The following is a 17,129-nucleotide window of genomic DNA, read 5'->3' as shown; positions in this document are numbered from 1 at the left end:
AACCAAATGTAATTTTTCTCGTTAATTCGATTTCAGAGTTTTTACTTTAAGATAAACAAACTCTTTCACACATCATTTAATGAAAGTGGAGAAGCTTAAAAAACAAACAAAGAAACTGATCCATTTTTGGCGGGTCTTCTTCTACTCTTATTCATATGTGTTAACGAACTATAGCGTAAAATTCAGAGCAAGCGATCTCCGATTTGAACGTGGCTATCACCGGAGGCCCACCACTACGGGCGATACGCTCTAAGTGAGGATTAAAGTGCTCTGGTGGTGACGTTGAAGAAACTCGCCCATGGTTTTTGTTATCTCTGCAGCCAAGTGTCGTTCTTTCTTCGCCACTTCTCATCAAGCTACAGTGAATTTAAAAATGGCGTCTTTCTTTGATCTCGTATACATAAGCTGGATTGGTTTCTTAAACAAATTCCTCTCCTTTTGGGTCTTCTGGGTTTGCCTTGTAAGTGTTTGTGTTTTTGCCTCTGAGAAAAAATCATGCCGACTGGTAGGTTCGAGACTATGCGTGAATGGGTTTATGACGCTATCTCTGCTCAACGCAATGAGCTCCTCTCTCTTTTCTCCAGGTTTCTTCTTAACCCTCTCGCTCTCTCTCCCTGAGCCTTGCTTATAAATGCATGTGTGTTGTGATTGGTCTCAAGTCATGGGTAATGGTTTTGGTTGTTATCTTTATTAGATATGTAGCCCAGGGAAAGGGGATATTGCAGTCCCACCAGCTGATTGATGAGTTCCTTAAGACTGTGAAAGTTGATGGAACATTAGAAGATCTTAACAAAAGTCCATTCATGAAAGTTCTGCAGTCTGCAGAGGTGAACATATAGGATCCGAGTATCATTTTATGGCTACGTTGTGTTCATATATCTTGATTTGTTAATAAACTCAAGTTTTCGCATTCAGGAAGCCATAGTTTTGCCTCCATTTGTTGCTTTGGCTATACGTCCCAGACCTGGTGTTAGGGAATATGTCCGTGTGAATGTGTATGAGCTGAGCGTAGATCATTTAACTGTTTCTGAATATCTTCGGTTTAAGGAAGAGCTCGTTAATGGCCAGTAAGTAAATCCTGCGAGCAAAGTTTTTGTGTATATGTGTCTATACTTCTTTTCTGCTTGGCTTAAAGTCTCAACCTTTTTCATTAGTGCCAATGGAGATTATCTCCTTGAACTTGATTTTGAACCTTTCAATGCAACATTGCCTCGCCCAACTCGTTCATCATCCATTGGGAATGGGGTTCAGTTCCTCAATCGTCACCTCTCTTCAATTATGTTCCGTAACAAAGAAAGCATGGAGCCTTTGCTTGAGTTTCTCCGCACTCACAAACATGATGGCCGTGTTAGTTTTTTCTACACTTGAACGTAGCTTATGTCATAAACAATGCGTAATTAGTATATAACACTGACTCTGTACTCTCTCTGTATAATGTGCAGCCTATGATGCTGAATGATCGAATACAGAATATCCCCATACTTCAGGGAGCTTTGGCAAGAGCAGAGGAGTTCCTTTCTAAACTTCCTCTGGCAACACCATACTCTGAATTCGAATTTGAGTAAAGATCTTTTGCTATTCGCGTCATATCTGTTTTTTTCTGTATTTGTTAGTTAGCAGATTATGTTGCCTTTTTTCTTATATTGGCAATGTTCTTTGGTGAAGACTACAAGGGATGGGATTTGAAAGGGGATGGGGTGACACAGCACAGAAGGTTTCAGAAATGGTGCATCTTCTTCTGGACATACTCCAGGCACCTGATCCTTCTGTCTTGGAGACGTTTCTAGGAAGGATTCCTATGGTGTTCAATGTTGTGATTTTGTCTCCGCATGGTTACTTTGGCCAAGCCAATGTCTTGGGTCTGCCTGATACTGGTGGACAGGTATACAGTATTTAGTTGGAAACTTCCATATCTTAGAACTTGGTGATCCTCTGTTGATTCAACTTACAATCTACTGTTCTGACTTGCAGGTTGTCTACATTCTTGATCAAGTACGTGCATTGGAAAATGAGATGCTCCTTAGGATACAGAAGCAAGGACTGGAAGTTATTCCAAAGATTCTCATTGTATATTTGCTTGCTCACTATCATCTACTTCGTTCTTCATGTTTGAAAGTATTTGTTATTCGAGTTCCAATAAAATTTTATGCTTCTATGCTGGCTTATATAGGTAACAAGACTGCTACCCGAAGCAAAGGGAACAACGTGCAACCAGAGGTTAGAAAGAGTTAGTGGTACAGAACACGCACACATTCTGCGAATACCATTTAGGACTGAAAAGGGAATTCTTCGCAAGTGGATCTCAAGGTTTGATGTCTGGCCATACCTGGAGACTTTTGCAGAGGTTAGCATTAATTAGTAGCTAGAGTTCTATGTAACTTCTGCAGATTATTCTTGCTTCTTCACTTAGATGTGGTTAGCTTAAAGTTACGGTGAATTAAAGAATATACTTGTTCGTATCACATAGGACAATCTGCTTCAGCTGTGTATGCATGCCCTATGTATTGGCTAACACTTTACTTCTATCAATGTGACTAGGATGCATCAAATGAAATTTCTGCGGAGTTGCAGGGTGTACCAAATCTCATCATTGGCAACTACAGTGATGGAAATCTCGTTGCTTCTTTGTTAGCTAGTAAGCTAGGTGTGATACAGGTTGACGGGTTTTATGCTCTCTGTAATATTAAATTCTTTTTTGTTGTCTTTTGTTCTGATCTCTCCTTTACCATTTCGGATGCAGTGTAATATTGCTCATGCTTTAGAGAAAACCAAGTACCCCGAGTCTGACATTTACTGGAGAAACCATGAAGATAAGTATCACTTTTCAAGTCAGTTCACTGCAGATCTAATTGCCATGAATAATGCCGATTTCATCATCACCAGCACATACCAAGAGATTGCGGGAAGGTAAAAATTCATCCGCTATTCAAAGGCATGTTATTGCCTCTGGAATTGTGGTTTGATGCCAACAGAAACTATTTTGCTTTTGTCACAGCAAGAACAATGTTGGGCAATACGAGAGCCACACAGCTTTCACTATGCCTGGTCTTTACCGAGTTGTTCATGGAATTGATGTCTTTGATCCTAAGTTTAATATAGTCTCTCCAGGAGCTGATATGACCATATACTTTCCATATTCTGACAAGGAAAGAAGACTCACTGCCCTTCATGAGTCAATTGAAGAACTCCTCTTTAGTGCCGAACAGAATGATGAGCATGTGTAAGTCCTCTTACAACAATTCTGATTTAGCAATTAAAAAAACAATCTCAGACAACCACATAATATTAAGATTGGTTTGCATGTCTCAATCTTCTTGTGTTGATGCAGTGGTTTACTGAGCGACCAATCGAAGCCAATCATCTTCTCTATGGCAAGACTTGACAGGGTGAAAAACTTGACTGGGCTAGTTGAATGCTATGCCAAGAATAGCAAGCTTAGAGAGCTTGCAAATCTTGTTATAGTCGGTGGCTACATCGATGAGAATCAGTCCAGGGATAGAGAGGAAATGGCTGAGATACAAAAGATGCACAGCCTGATTGAGCAGTATGATTTACACGGTGAGTTTAGGTGGATAGCTGCTCAAATGAACCGTGCTCGAAATGGTGAGCTTTACCGTTATATCGCAGACACAAAAGGTGTTTTTGTTCAGGTAACATGAGATAAATTCCCTTGTATTTGGATTTTTTTTTTGTTGAGTCAGCAGACCATCTAATCTCTCTTTTTCCACCACAGCCTGCTTTCTATGAAGCATTTGGGCTTACGGTTGTGGAATCAATGACTTGTGCACTCCCAACGTTTGCTACCTGTCATGGTGGACCCGCAGAGATTATCGAAAACGGAGTTTCTGGGTTCCACATTGACCCATATCATCCAGACCAGGTTGCAGCTACCTTGGTCAGCTTCTTTGAGACCTGTAACACCAATCCAAATCATTGGGTTAAAATCTCTGAAGGAGGGCTCAAGCGAATCTATGAAAGGTTGGCCCATTCTCCTTGACAGGCTTAACAATACAACTTGTATCGCTTCAACAAGATGATGGCTTAATAAGGATTTTTGCATGTATAGGTACACATGGAAGAAGTACTCAGAGAGACTGCTTACCCTGGCTGGAGTCTATGCATTCTGGAAACATGTGTCTAAGCTCGAAAGGAGAGAAACACGACGTTACCTAGAGATGTTTTACTCATTGAAATTTCGTGATTTGGTTAGTGTAACCCACTGTTATTCTTTTGATGTCTACATCTACTTTACTTACATTATTCTTTTCTTCGGTTTGCAGGCCAATTCAATCCCGCTGGCAACAGATGAGAACTGATCATGACAGGGTAGGATTTTATTTCCTGCACTTTCTTTAGATCTTTTGTTTGTGTTATCTTGAATAAAAATTGTTGGGTTTTGTTTCCTTCAGTGGTTTGATTTTGGACTTATTTGTGTTAATGTTGTTTTGGCTGTTCTCTTAATATCAATAACAAATAAATTTACTGGTTGGTATCTAAGATCTAACAATAGTTACTATTTTTAGAGGTAAAGACACCAACCTTGTTATATTGGTCAGAGAGCTAAAACCTTGACTTGTTGGGAAAACAAAACTCTAATGACAGAAAATCTGACATGATGCCTTATAATTCACAGCCTCATGTTCTACATAAATCCTAACAATAGCACTTTGTTTCTTCATTATATTTTGTTAAGTCCACTCTTCTCTCTCATATCTTCTAACCAAAACAGAGTCACAAGGGGCTCTTAAGCCCTTCCAACTAAATTCTTTTCTTTTGTTCTCTTGAAACTGAATCCACCAGACAAAAAAATGGGGGTTGATGGTGAACTGAAAAAGAAGAAATGCATCATTGCTGGGGTTATCACAGCCTTGCTCGTTCTCATGGTTGTCGCTGTTGGCATCACAACATCAAGAAACACCAGTCATTCAGAAAAAATCGTCCCTGTGCAGATTAAAACAGCCACCACGGCAGTTGAAGCAGTTTGTGCACCTACTGATTACAAAGAGACTTGTGTCAATAGTCTCATGAAAGCTTCTCCTGACTCTACTCAGCCTCTTGATCTCATTAAGCTTGGCTTCAACGTCACCATTCGATCCATAGAAGATAGCATCAAGAAAGCTTCCGTGGAGCTGACAGCCAAGGCAGCTAATGACAAGGATACCAAAGGGGCTTTGGAGTTGTGTGAGAAGCTTATGAATGATGCTACAGATGATCTGAAGAAGTGTCTTGATAACTTTGATGGGTTCTCAATTCCTCAGATTGAGGACTTTGTCGAAGATCTTCGTGTTTGGCTTAGTGGCTCCATTGCTTATCAACAAACATGTATGGATACGTTTGAAGAAACTAACTCGAAACTTTCACAAGACATGCAGAAAATCTTTAAAACATCTAGAGAACTCACTAGTAATGGCCTTGCCATGATTACTAACATCTCTAACCTTCTCGGAGAGTTCAACGTCACAGGTAAAACATTTTATATACATGTTTAAGTCTTACACAAGAATTATGAATGAACAAGACTACAATTTTTGGTGGCAGGAGTAACCGGGGATCTCGGTAAATACGCAAGAAAACTTTTGTCGGCGGAAGACGGTATACCAAGTTGGGTTGGACCAAACACTAGACGGCTCATGGCAACGAAAGGAGGTGTGAAAGCTAACGTGGTGGTTGCACACGACGGAAGTGGTCAGTACAAGACTATCAATGAAGCCTTGAATGCAGTGCCTAAAGCCAACCAAAAGCCATTTGTTATCTACATTAAGCAAGGTGTCTATAACGAGAAAGTTGACGTCACCAAGAAAATGACTCATGTCACTTTCATCGGTGATGGACCAACCAAAACTAAGATCACTGGTAGTCTCAACTATTACATTGGCAAGGTCAAGACATACCTTACTGCCACTGTTGGTGAGTCCAATTCTGTTTCTAATCCCTAAAAATTCCCACATTTCAACCACAAACATAATTATCAAAAATTTGATAGGACTTAAATTTTATATCCAAGTTGGTAAAAGTGATATGAAGACATTTAGTTTGCAAAATACCCCTATGTTGATGAAAATTGCGAGCTTTATATTTCATGGTTTCATTCAGTGACACTTTTTTCATTTTTAACATGCTATTTTTCAATATGTCTCCCGTAATTACTATTTTGCTACTTGTTTTTGTGCGATCTAGTTAACCCAATTTAACATGCATACTTTGTTACAGCGATCAATGGTGATAACTTCACGGCGAAGAACATCGGGTTTGAAAACACTGCAGGTCCCGAAGGACATCAAGCTGTGGCCCTAAGAGTCTCGGCGGATTTGGCCGTCTTCTACAACTGCCAAATCGATGGTTACCAAGACACACTCTACGTCCATTCTCATCGTCAATTCTTCCGTGACTGCACAGTCTCGGGCACCGTTGACTTCATTTTCGGCGATGGTATAGTAGTCTTACAAAACTGTAACATTGTTGTGAGAAAACCCATGAAAAGTCAGTCTTGCATGATCACAGCCCAAGGCCGCTCCGATAAACGTGAATCCACCGGACTCGTGCTACAAAACTGCCATATTACCGGAGAACCAGCGTATATTCCCGTAAAATCTATAAACAAAGCATATCTTGGAAGGCCATGGAAAGAGTTTTCAAGAACCATTATAATGGGAACAACCATAGACGACGTTATTGATCCAGCGGGATGGCTTCCTTGGAATGGTGATTTTGCACTTAATACGCTTTACTATGCTGAGTATGAGAATAATGGGCCTGGGTCAAACCAAGCCCAACGTGTTAAGTGGCCTGGAATTAAGAAACTATCGCCCAAGCAAGCTCTTCGATTTACTCCTGCTAGGTTTTTACGTGGTAACTTGTGGATTCCACCAAATCGTGTGCCTTACATGGGGAATTTTCAGTAGATTCCAATTGGTGAATTTTCCACTTTCTGTGTGCTCTTTAAAAAAAAAAATGAAGGTGAATAATTTATATGCGTGTCTTGTCTTAAAGTCCTGACTTGCCGAATCTAGTATCTTACTCTCAGCCAAGTTACTACATTGAAGATAAAAGGCTTGTCGTGTGCTCTTAGGACAAAATTGGTCAGGCTTGGATCTATGTTTTTGGTACAAATAAGTTGATCAGTAAAACTCATATAGATTTGTGGTTGATCATTGGCCTTATCATTGTACCTTTATTACTAATTGGTACCGGTTCCTCGAGGTCAACGTGAAGAACCAGCAGAATTACAAGCTTGATGTTATTGATTTTTAGGTTCTTGTTTCTTGTAATTTTTTGATTTGTTTTGTTTTATTTTAGTACAGATTCTAGTTTAATCATTTATTTTTCGGGTGCGCATTCTTTAAGATTGAGTTTGAATGTATTTGGGAATGGACTAACCGAAAAAGAAGGTGGAAAGTGACAAGAGAGTAAAGACTGAAGAGAGTATTAAATCAAGCAAAGCACCTTTACTCTTGGAACCCCTAACCGATGTCTAACAACAAATATCCTAGTTTCTCGATATCCAAATCCACTACTTTCAGTTTCATGGTTTTTTATCTTCTTCTTCTTCCACTAATAAATCAATGTAACTATATTACTTCAGGGAACCACTAATAATATAAACTTTTTTGATAAAAGTATTATTTAACTTAAAAGAATAAAAGAACCATTTAATACAAAGTTCTAGCATCCTGAATTTTAACCTAGTTCTTGTATTAAAGAACCACTCGTTTGGAGTAAAGTGTCATATGCTTTTTGTGAAAGTCATCTCAAATTCTTAATGGTTATTACATAAACATAGTAAATGTGTGGAAGAATAAATGATGAGAAGGACCCATGCAAATTCCTTGGTAGTATTAAATGTTCAATGGATCTTAAGATTTTCAAAACAAAAGATATAGTATTACTTTTCCGTTTCTAGTGGGTCATATATACAAAAGCAAAACAAAACAAAAATCGTCAAAATTACGACAATGTTTTGTATAATAAGAAACCATACCCATGTGATTGGTTACAGAATACAATTCTAACTTTTTATTATTTTTAAATACGGATCTCCATTTTTTTTTTTAAATAGCTTGAAAGTATTTGGGATATAGATTATAGACTAACCGAAAAGAAGGTAGAAAGAGACAAGAGAGTGAAGAAGCATTGAATCAACCAAAACACTAACACTAGAACACCTTTTCTCTTGAAACACTAAAAACTAAAGTCACTTCACCAATGTCTAACAAGAGCATATCTCCAATTTTCCCAATGCTCCAATCTCAACATTTTAGCGATTATGGCTTCGATCCCCAGATCCATTACTTTCAGGTTCTCTTCTTCTTCTTCTTCCACATTGTTCCTAGGGTTTCGATATAAAGCTAACTCTGTTTTTTTTTGTTTTTGTATATCTTAAGGTTTTGGAAGAAGCAAAGAAACACAAGTCTTCCTCCATTGACACATTTCAGTTCAAACTTCAAAAACCTATCTCGAAAGACGATTTGATCCGAACCACTCTCCACAACAAGAACAAGAACAAGAAGCGTTGGTTATGGTGCAAGAACGCTTTGTTCTTCTTTAAGTGGCGGAAATGGCCAATCTCCTCTGCCGTCGTTGGAAGATGCTCCGGCGAAAACGACGGAGACAATGAGTTCGACGATCGTAGCGATGTTCATTTTGCTAGAGCTAGAAATTTTCGAGCTGGTTCGATATCAGGTCCGGTTTACGTGACAGAGAGTTGGAGCGGTTCGAGTACACCATACCGGCCGATGACTACGACGTCGGCAGTTCAGTATTTGAGTCTACGGGAGCTTAATATGGAGCGACAGCAGAGGATCACTACCTCTTCTTCTATGTCCGGTCCAATTTACTTGGTCACGTGAATAAAAACATCAATTTGCAGAATTATCCTTTTATAGGATCAAAAAAGGAAAAAGAAATTAATAAGATTTGTTTTGGGAGGTGTGGAAGATAAGTTTAGATTTGGTTTGTGGGCCTAATGGGCCCAATTGTTTTATAGGATATGATGAGTCCATTACATAAGTGTGACTGGGTAGCTTAAGGTAATAATAACCAGCTCCCGTTATTTGTTGTTTCTTTCCGTTGGTTGATGCGAGATAATTATAAACTGTTTTAGGTGTTTTTTATTTACCTAATTTTTATAATATTGAAGTTTATATTATTATTAACTGTTGTACAGTGCATTTTTCAAGAGTCTAAAATTGATAGATGACTGAAACCTTTACATGTTCTGGACAAACTTTATTTCGACGCAATATCATTGAAACTGTCTCTCATATCTTTAAATTTTCGACGCAATATTATTTCAACCCAATTCACAAGGCAAATAAATCATAGTCTATAGACATCATTGCTTGCTTGTATAATGAGATTTTTCAATCCGAATACGGAATATACAAAAACTCTTCGTAGGCTTTCTTTATCAAAAGTATCAGCACCAATGAGTTTCATTCAAGACAAGGATCATAATGACTAATATTATTGAAAAAGGAAATGCCAAATTTGGGTGGTTATCTAGGGTTGGTGTTGAGGAGACTTCTTGAGATGTAGGGCTTCTTTGAGCTTACGACCTAGAGCAAATGCCAATGGTGGAGGGACTGCATTCCCAATCTGCCTGTGCTTGTGATTTATGTTCCCTGCAAACTCGTAGCTATCCGGAAACCCCTGCAGTTTTCATTAACAACAATTTCGCTTAAAAGGCCATATCGATAAAGCTAACATTACTACTCTATCTCCCAAAACCATTCAGTGCTTTGCAATCTCTAAGTCTGTAACTGATGCTATAGGACTGACTGGGAACAGAAGAGTTTTTCTTACCTGAGATCGGGCGCATTCACGGACTGTAAGGATTCTGTGCTGTTCAGGATGAAAGCACATTCCAACCTTACCCATGGGCTGAGGATCCGTGACGGAAGTCGGAAAGTTTCCTTGCCAATCTAATCTCCCATATAGTCCCTTCCAACCGTTGTGGCGCTCAGCTGTGTTTGGGAGACAAAAAGGAATCATTTCTTCTACGCGCCCATCAGATAACGTAACCTGTGATATTAAAACAAAGCGATTTGGGTTGATTTCTAGTTTCAAAAGCAATTCTTTTGACCGTAGTCAACCTGACAAAGGTATTCCTGAGGTAGGATGTATAAGACTGACCTTTCTCTTTGGCAAGTCATGCCAATCAGCCCCAGGCCTAGTTGGGATTAATTTGCATCGAATGAGGTTAAGCTCATTCATAGCCTTGCAGATATGATCAGTGAGAGCAATCGTGTTTCCTCTTATCTCCTTTTGGAACCACGAGACTGCAACCTCTTTATACTGCAAGAAACAAGAATTTCCCCCACATAAATTAATAAATTAATGGGTTCACGTCATTTGTGTTTAGCAAATATGTATGTATAGATATTTTCTCCAGATGTGTTATCATACCTCTTTGTTTGTCCTAGAGTCTCCGTTTTCTACTGATGGAAGATCACCAATTGTGTCTCTCACGGTGATTGGACGGAAAGGGGCACCAAGTGCAGTACTACGAACAGCAGCATAATGTAAACCTTGAGATAGTGAGATTTTCAACTTTGGAACACCAAAGACATGCATCGGCTCAGGCCATTCAGGGAGAACTTCTTCTGGTGCAGCAGCCCAAATGAAAGCTCGTTTACGAGATTGGGATACTCCATATGCACCGGCCTCCAGGATTCCAAATCTCACCTGGGAAACATCATAGAAACATCATATTTAAGAGATTTAAGTCAATTTTTGTACTTCGCAAACCATTCTTCACAGAGCATGCCAACTTCTACTAAAGAGAAATCAATTTAACAAAAGCGTTAGGACTTTACCTGGTAACCCATTTCGAGAAGGGAAGCCAAAGTAAGCTGAAATGTCTGCCCTTTATTGAATGACACAAAGGTCCTCACGTTCTCCAGAAGAAAATACCTTGGCCGGAAATAGTCAGCAAAGGACAAGAATGCTAATATCATTTCACACTGAACTTTACTCCAAGAGCTTTGGTTGAACCTGTTCATACCAGAAAATCCCTGCCAAATTGCACAGGTTAAGGGCTTTTCACTTATTCAACGAAAAATTTACACAAGTATAGCCACAATCTGAAATATATACCTGACATGGAGGTCCACCATTGATGAAGTCCACTTGACCAGGCAGTGGCAGAGTACTCTTCTGCTCCTCAGTTAGTTTAGCTGCTAATTCATTTGCCTCTGTAGTAGAGACACAATCATCTTGATCTCCACCTTTCTCCATTATAGCCCTGCAATTAATCACAACAACTGATCACAATGCAAAAAATAGCCACACTAAAAGAGTAAGCGATAACTTGTTGGCTATTTACCTAAGAATCACATTGCAGTTGTCAACAAAAACTGTTGACTCAGGATGGTTTTGTTTAAAAGCCTGCCCAGCTGGCTCTTCATACTCAATCGCCCACTTTGCATCAGATACACCTTTTACATATAGCATGAATATTAATACAACTTATTCAAGCATTTTGGAAGATTAAGAGTTGACTGGATATAATACATACCCGCCTTTTTCAGTCCATGAGACAGGCCACCACAACCAGCAAAAATATCTAGAGTAGCCAGACGAATCTCTTTAGGTGGCTCAACAGGCTTGACAATCTCAGACTCAATTTCACTCTCTACTCCCTTTCCCTTTTTCTTTCTTAAAAGTGTGTCGTCCTTAATAGTAGAGAACTTTGGCTTCATATTGGCGGGCAGCTGTTACAAGACAGTATAGAGAAAAAGTTCAACTTTGTATCAGAACAACAATAATCATAACATATAAATCCTAGACACAACTATATGAATTCCTTAAGAAACTAGGTACACAAATAATTGACAAATACGAAGTGAAGAGAGGTATATACCTGCTTGAGAGAACCTTTGGAGGTGTCAAAGAAAAGATCACAGAAGAAAATATGGTCTGATATTGGATATTCACGGGATAAGGGCATATCACTTTTCTTTCTTACTTCACATTTTCCCTCTAGAGCACCTGGAGGGAGAACAACTGTGTCCTGGCTGAAATACAACTTAAGAAATTGCAAAAAGAAAGAAAAAAGATTGTCAGATAAACTTATGAAGAAACCTCACCACTGAACACATTACCAGATATAAAAAATAGTTCTTACTTCTTGGATGTCTGAAGCATAGGCCTTCTCTGCAGAAACATCCTCAGGCCTATAAAACCTTCTCACTTTAACATCAAAGGAACCCAAATCAGCCTTTCTAGATTCCTTTGGAACAATTTCCAGCAATTGGCAAACAACATACGCTCTTAACCCAATGTTTCGCCCAGACTTAAAAGAAGTTTTACTACCCTCCTTCAACCCACCAATAGAGTCAGGGTTGACATAGACAAAATCCTCAACAGAATACTCAATCCCATTGATGAAAAAGCCTGTCTTTGAAACATTTAGTTTAATTGTAGACCTCTTCTCTTCATCCTCCCTTATCTTACATGAAGTGCAGAACCCAGAACTGCGACCAATATCACTTAGTGGAAGACTAAAGAATCCCCCTCTCTCAGGTGAGTACAAGCTTTTGCAGTAATACTCTGTTGGCAAATCTTTTACTTTTCTTTCTAATGCTCTAGCCCAGTCAAGCTTATCCGCAGTGATGTTCTTTTTCCTATACTGATGCCCCCATGGCCTTGATCGAATCTCAAAACTGGCTACTCCTTTAATGTCCTTGAGCTGTGTAGTCATGCATTCATTAGTCAGGAATAGTTCCCTCTCGTTAGCAGCATTCCCCAGAACAGTCATAGATCCTCTTTGTAAGAATCTACCATGTAACATTTTGCAGTGATCTGTACTTTCGAACATGTACTCCACAAAATAGATGGCCGGCATTTCATCTGGATCATCAACTTCCAAGGTGACAGCGCCACCTACAGCCACCATTTCCCCTCCAACAAGGGCTTGTTGATAGAGAGGCTCGCCAGCAGAAGTTTTTCCTAGACTCTCACCATCCCATTTTATTTCCCTTTTTCCAGAACTGCCTCGGATTTTCTTAGGAGTATGAGGCTTCTGAACCTCAACAGGTTCTGGTACAGTGTCCTCTGTGAGACCATTTTCACCTTCCTCTTCAACCTCTTCCTCCCCATTTCCGCCTTCCTCTTCCACCTCATCCTCCCCATTTTCTGCAGCAGTCGCCTGCAATGGATCCTCTGGAGAGTAATTGGAGTAAAACTCTCCCCAAATTCTGTTGACCAGGCGAGTTGTTGTTGCTTGCATAGCTTTCCTCTTCGATGCTACTGGTGCCATGCCTGCCCTTGGATTCAGATTCAGTTCCTTCAGCGAAATTTTCTTCTTCTTGATGATCCATTTTGTGTGGTGCCTATCCTCCAATTTGCTTGCAAGACCAACAACAAATGGACACCTTTTGACATTGTCGTCCGGATAAACTGCAAAAAGCTGTAAAATAATTTGCCCATGGACGACCAAATATCTCTCAACAGCCAAGGGGTCAGAAGAAATGTAAGCTTTATCATTCGCCTGTAACCCAGACAGTCTTTTTGTGACATCTGCAAATGAAAGCCTAGCAACCCTACTTTCCACCCTAAGAAAAGTAAGAATGCTTATCCCAACCCTTGCTGTTTTCAGAACAGGTTTCCACCAAGGGGCATAAAGTTTTGATGGTTTCCCAAGACGGTACCTGTATATACCTTATACATCAGCAACAGAAGAAAAAACAGACGTAGAAACATGCGAGTACAAAATACTAGGATAGTAAGCTTACCAGGCCACATCTGTTCGTATAGAAATGGAGATAATATCATCGCTCCCAAACTCAATCATCCATTCTTTAATTTGACTGAGGAATATGCACATCCCATCAGGATCGTGTGACTGAGAACCGCTGTCAGGATCGTTTAAAGAAATCCAACTTCCATTATCATCAGTCACCACACCTGACCCAAAAATGTTGACATCAATATCATCACATTGTTTCATCGGTAGAAGTTCCAGTGATATGAATCGTAAATCAGAGTTATAAAGAGCCCAGTTGTGAAGCATCCTGTGAGGCAGGTGTTCAGATTGAACCTCATAGGAAGCATCATAAAGTATAAGTTCATCTGTTTCTTCTTCGGAGGTCTTATAGTACGATGGGAGAGGATAATCATTGGCAATCTCATCTTCATTTATCTTAATGTAGAACATATTTGAAGCAGAACCTGAGCTGCTGTTTTTTCTGGGCTGTTGCATAGATTTCCTATTCTCTTCGTCTTGTAAGAGTATAGCATATCTTCTGTCATCATCAGTACCATCAACCAGTTGATCAGATGTCAAGGCCTCGCTCTCCGCAACTTGAGAAACTTCTTTAATCCTCACACCATTAGATGGGTTTCTTTCCCTCTGCAGAGGCTTGTCAATCTTACTACTCTTCTCTCTGAGAGCTACAAGAACAGGAATCTCAACATAGCTTGATTCATGTTTCTTGGCTGTCTCATCCAAACCAGCGAGTTGGTTATATATAAAATCTCCCTGGGATATAACAAAATCGATGATTGCCGCACCACTAGAAAAGTACTTGCTTCCACTGCTCATTGATCTGACAACCGCCGCAAGTAACTCCTCAAGACCTATATCAGGATCCCCACCAGATGACTTGGACAATTTCTTATACACAGCCACTGAAGCACGAGCTTTCTCATAGAAGTAATCATAAACCTTCCTGTAGCTAGCAGCAGGTTTACGACAATCATAATCCGCCAATTCCGTTGAGATCCAAATAACAGGGGAACCATCTTCATAACCAGAGATACTCCAATGCTCAACCCGTCCAAACGATGTACACCTCACACCCTTCTCTTTCTCCTTATCAGTACACACATCTGAAGGTAAGATAGCACCTGAAACGAATATGTCATGAATCTCCAACATCTCCAGAGGTTGTGGAACTCCATCTGAATCAAACAAAACAAAATCATTCAGTCTCCTGGTTGGACGATCTTCAACATCAGTTTCCAGAGCCGTTAACCGTAACGCGAGAAACTCTTCCTCCACAATCTGCTGTTTCTTTACTTCAATAGTAGCAGATTTCTCACAGACTCGAATAGATTTCTCCTTGAAACTGGTACACGCTGCAGCACGCCTTGGTCTCCTCGTCCTAGGTACATCTTCTACCTCTTGAATCTCTGGAAGTGGTCTCTTCTTTCGCTTCGCAGCTTTAGCCCCATTTTCCACCATTTTCAAAATCCCTAGTTTCAAAATCAAAATTACCAACAAAATCATCACTATAACGCAATTGGACTATAAAATTTTCACACAAATCTATGTAATCGAAGCGTTCACTACATCGCATTGACTAAACCGACGCAAATAATAACAAAGCCCAGGAAAATTTCCGAGTCTAGGGTTTAACAATCACTGTAGTTAGACTGAAATCGACACAGATTATAGAGAAAAACTTACGTTGAGAAGCGAAATCTACTGGAAGATTGCGAAACCCTAATTGGTCTGAGAGATAGAGAGGTTGAAGAAAGCAGTGATGTGTGATTTGAGAGGAAGAGTGGGAGAGAGAGAGAGGGGGTAATAATAAAAGGAGACGAGACGAGGAGCGAAAACGACGCGCGGCAATAAACGGCGCTAAAAACTTTTTTAAAATGAAAACGAAATAAGAAAAAAAGCCGCGCCTGAATATTTAGGGCTACCATAAATGGCTTTTTATGATTCAATGATTTTATCTTTTGGGGAATATTCCGTATAAATAATCCTAATTTTAAGATTTTTACAGATTTGTTTCTATCTCTAATGTTTATATTCTAATATCTTTCCATCAGTCAACAGTCAAAGTATACGAGTATTATTTTGATTAAGATTTTTATTTGACTACAAAGTATAGATATTTTTTTGATAGAAAAAAGTCTGATTTTTAGACGAAATGTTGAGGGTTAACAACTTAACAATGAGATCCTCCAATAATACTTTTATGTGTGTGTTTTTTCTTATAACAAGAACAATATTTTTATTTTCAAAACTAATACTTTATCATGAAGTGTTTATCAAATGGATAATTTTAATATATATACGAAAAATCTCAAATTGGTAGGATGCCGCTATTTTAGTTAGCTCGTTAGGTTTATGATTTATAACAATATTTTTTCTTTCGAGAACTAACATTTTACCATGATCCTACTATATTATTTGGGAAGTACATTTTAAATGTAACCTTACTTTTTGTAAGTAATTACATATGTATGCCATTAGAAATAAAATTTAAAGAGTAAAGTAATTCATCTCTTTAAAAATTAAAAAGTCAAATACTAATTTAATTAATTAAATTTCATTAAAAAATGAAATACATTATTAATTTCCAAAAAATTAACCAATTAAAATCAACAAATTAGATTTAATATCTAAATTATCATATTAATTTTTTATTAATTATTATAGTTCACCTCTCATCTTTATATGATTCTATTTTTGCGAAAAAATAATATCATCGTTATAAAAAAATAATTAGAGTTTTTTCGCATATGCCATAATTTAAACTTTTAAAAACGAATATAAACTGTTCAATACATAAAAAAATATTATAACGGGTCAAAAATAGATTTAAAAAAATTTATTACTAAGTACTGGGTCATAATTTAAATATTTATATTCAATTTCATGCATATTATTTTAAGAATTTATAATCTTATATACAACAATAATTAATAACATATTAGATTTTTTTATGTGTATGATGTGATTCAATTTTTAATACAAGCTGGAAAATCCTAGAATTGACGGGTTTAAATCGATATTAATATAAGATGGTATACTACAGGTGAAACTCTAAAATTAACAATCAAAATACAAGTGTATAATTTTAAACACTAAACAATATAAATAATATCAAGAAAACATATACAACTCGCAGTTTACTATATATTTAAAATCAAATAAAATAATATCATATAATTAATATTTTGGATATTAAATTAATGTTTGGGTTTTTGAATACTCTTTTTAGATAACGGGTAATTTCCGGTCCAATCGGATATCCACGGGTTTACTAAAACTCTACCCAATAAGGAAATTTCCTAAAATTTTAACCCGCCCTAACCCGATTTTTTGGTTCGAGTATTGGGTTGGTTATCGGGTCCGTTTTTTCGTCAGCCCTATTAAAGATAATCTAATATAGGCC

At 38.3% G+C, this 17,129-nt stretch overlaps 4 protein-coding genes across 7 annotated transcripts; 3 read left to right on the top strand and 1 right to left on the bottom strand.

The window, feature by feature from the left end:
• The first annotated feature begins 96 nt into the window (after positions 1-96).
• On the top strand, positions 97-4,504 carry SUS2 (sucrose synthase 2). 3 transcript variants are annotated; one of them, NM_124296.3, is made up of 15 exons: positions 97-584; positions 695-827; positions 916-1,067; positions 1,155-1,347; positions 1,443-1,561; positions 1,666-1,882; positions 1,972-2,067; positions 2,171-2,344; positions 2,539-2,655; positions 2,741-2,907; positions 2,996-3,220; positions 3,329-3,650; positions 3,734-3,978; positions 4,067-4,205; positions 4,281-4,504. In NM_124296.3, exons 1-15 carry the CDS (start codon positions 496-498, stop codon positions 4,314-4,316), a joined length of 2,424 nt encoding a protein of 807 aa, NP_199730.1. In that variant the 5' UTR covers positions 97-495; the 3' UTR covers positions 4,317-4,504. The 3 variants fall into 3 exon arrangements, with proteins under 3 accessions (NP_199730.1, NP_001331823.1, NP_001331822.1); NM_001344824.1 differs by having other exon boundaries at positions 584-827; positions 4,281-4,482; NM_001344825.1 differs by lacking the exon at positions 97-584 and having other exon boundaries at positions 672-827; positions 4,281-4,454.
• A 165-nt stretch (positions 4,505-4,669) lies between these two features.
• Positions 4,670-7,223, top strand: AT5G49180 (Plant invertase/pectin methylesterase inhibitor superfamily). Its single transcript, NM_124295.3, has 3 exons — positions 4,670-5,463; positions 5,539-5,907; positions 6,211-7,223. Exons 1-3 carry the CDS (start codon positions 4,809-4,811, stop codon positions 6,900-6,902), a joined length of 1,716 nt encoding a protein of 571 aa, NP_199729.1. The 5' UTR covers positions 4,670-4,808; the 3' UTR covers positions 6,903-7,223.
• Positions 7,224-7,887: 664 nt separating this feature from the next.
• Positions 7,888-9,145, top strand: AT5G49170 (uncharacterized protein). Its single transcript, NM_124294.3, has 2 exons — positions 7,888-8,295; positions 8,382-9,145. Exons 1-2 carry the CDS (start codon positions 8,203-8,205, stop codon positions 8,844-8,846), a joined length of 558 nt encoding a protein of 185 aa, NP_199728.1. The 5' UTR covers positions 7,888-8,202; the 3' UTR covers positions 8,847-9,145.
• Positions 9,146-9,214: 69 nt separating this feature from the next.
• Positions 9,215-15,571, bottom strand: MET1 (methyltransferase 1). Of its 2 annotated transcripts, NM_001344823.1 has the most exons (13): positions 15,410-15,526; positions 14,170-15,195; positions 13,734-13,905; positions 12,125-13,649; positions 11,861-12,025; positions 11,516-11,711; positions 11,324-11,435; positions 11,095-11,242; positions 10,815-11,012; positions 10,405-10,683; positions 10,132-10,293; positions 9,802-10,020; positions 9,285-9,648 (listed from the first exon to the last, which is right to left on the bottom strand). In NM_001344823.1, the coding sequence occupies exons 2-13, from the start codon at positions 15,182-15,184 to the stop codon at positions 9,499-9,501; spliced, it is 4,341 nt and encodes a 1,446-aa protein (NP_001331134.1). In that variant the 5' UTR covers positions 15,185-15,195; positions 15,410-15,526; the 3' UTR covers positions 9,285-9,498. The 2 variants fall into 2 exon arrangements, with proteins under 2 accessions (NP_199727.1, NP_001331134.1); NM_124293.4 differs by having other exon boundaries at positions 9,215-9,648; positions 13,734-15,195; positions 15,410-15,571.
• Positions 15,572-17,129: the final 1,558 nt, after the last annotated feature.

This window comes from Arabidopsis thaliana, chromosome 5, assembly GCF_000001735.4.
Source record: "Arabidopsis thaliana chromosome 5, partial sequence".
Lineage (NCBI taxonomy): Eukaryota > Viridiplantae > Streptophyta > Magnoliopsida > Brassicales > Brassicaceae > Arabidopsis > Arabidopsis thaliana.
The sequence above is the reverse complement of the archived record's forward strand: the minus strand, read 5'-3'. Positions and strand labels throughout refer to the sequence as shown.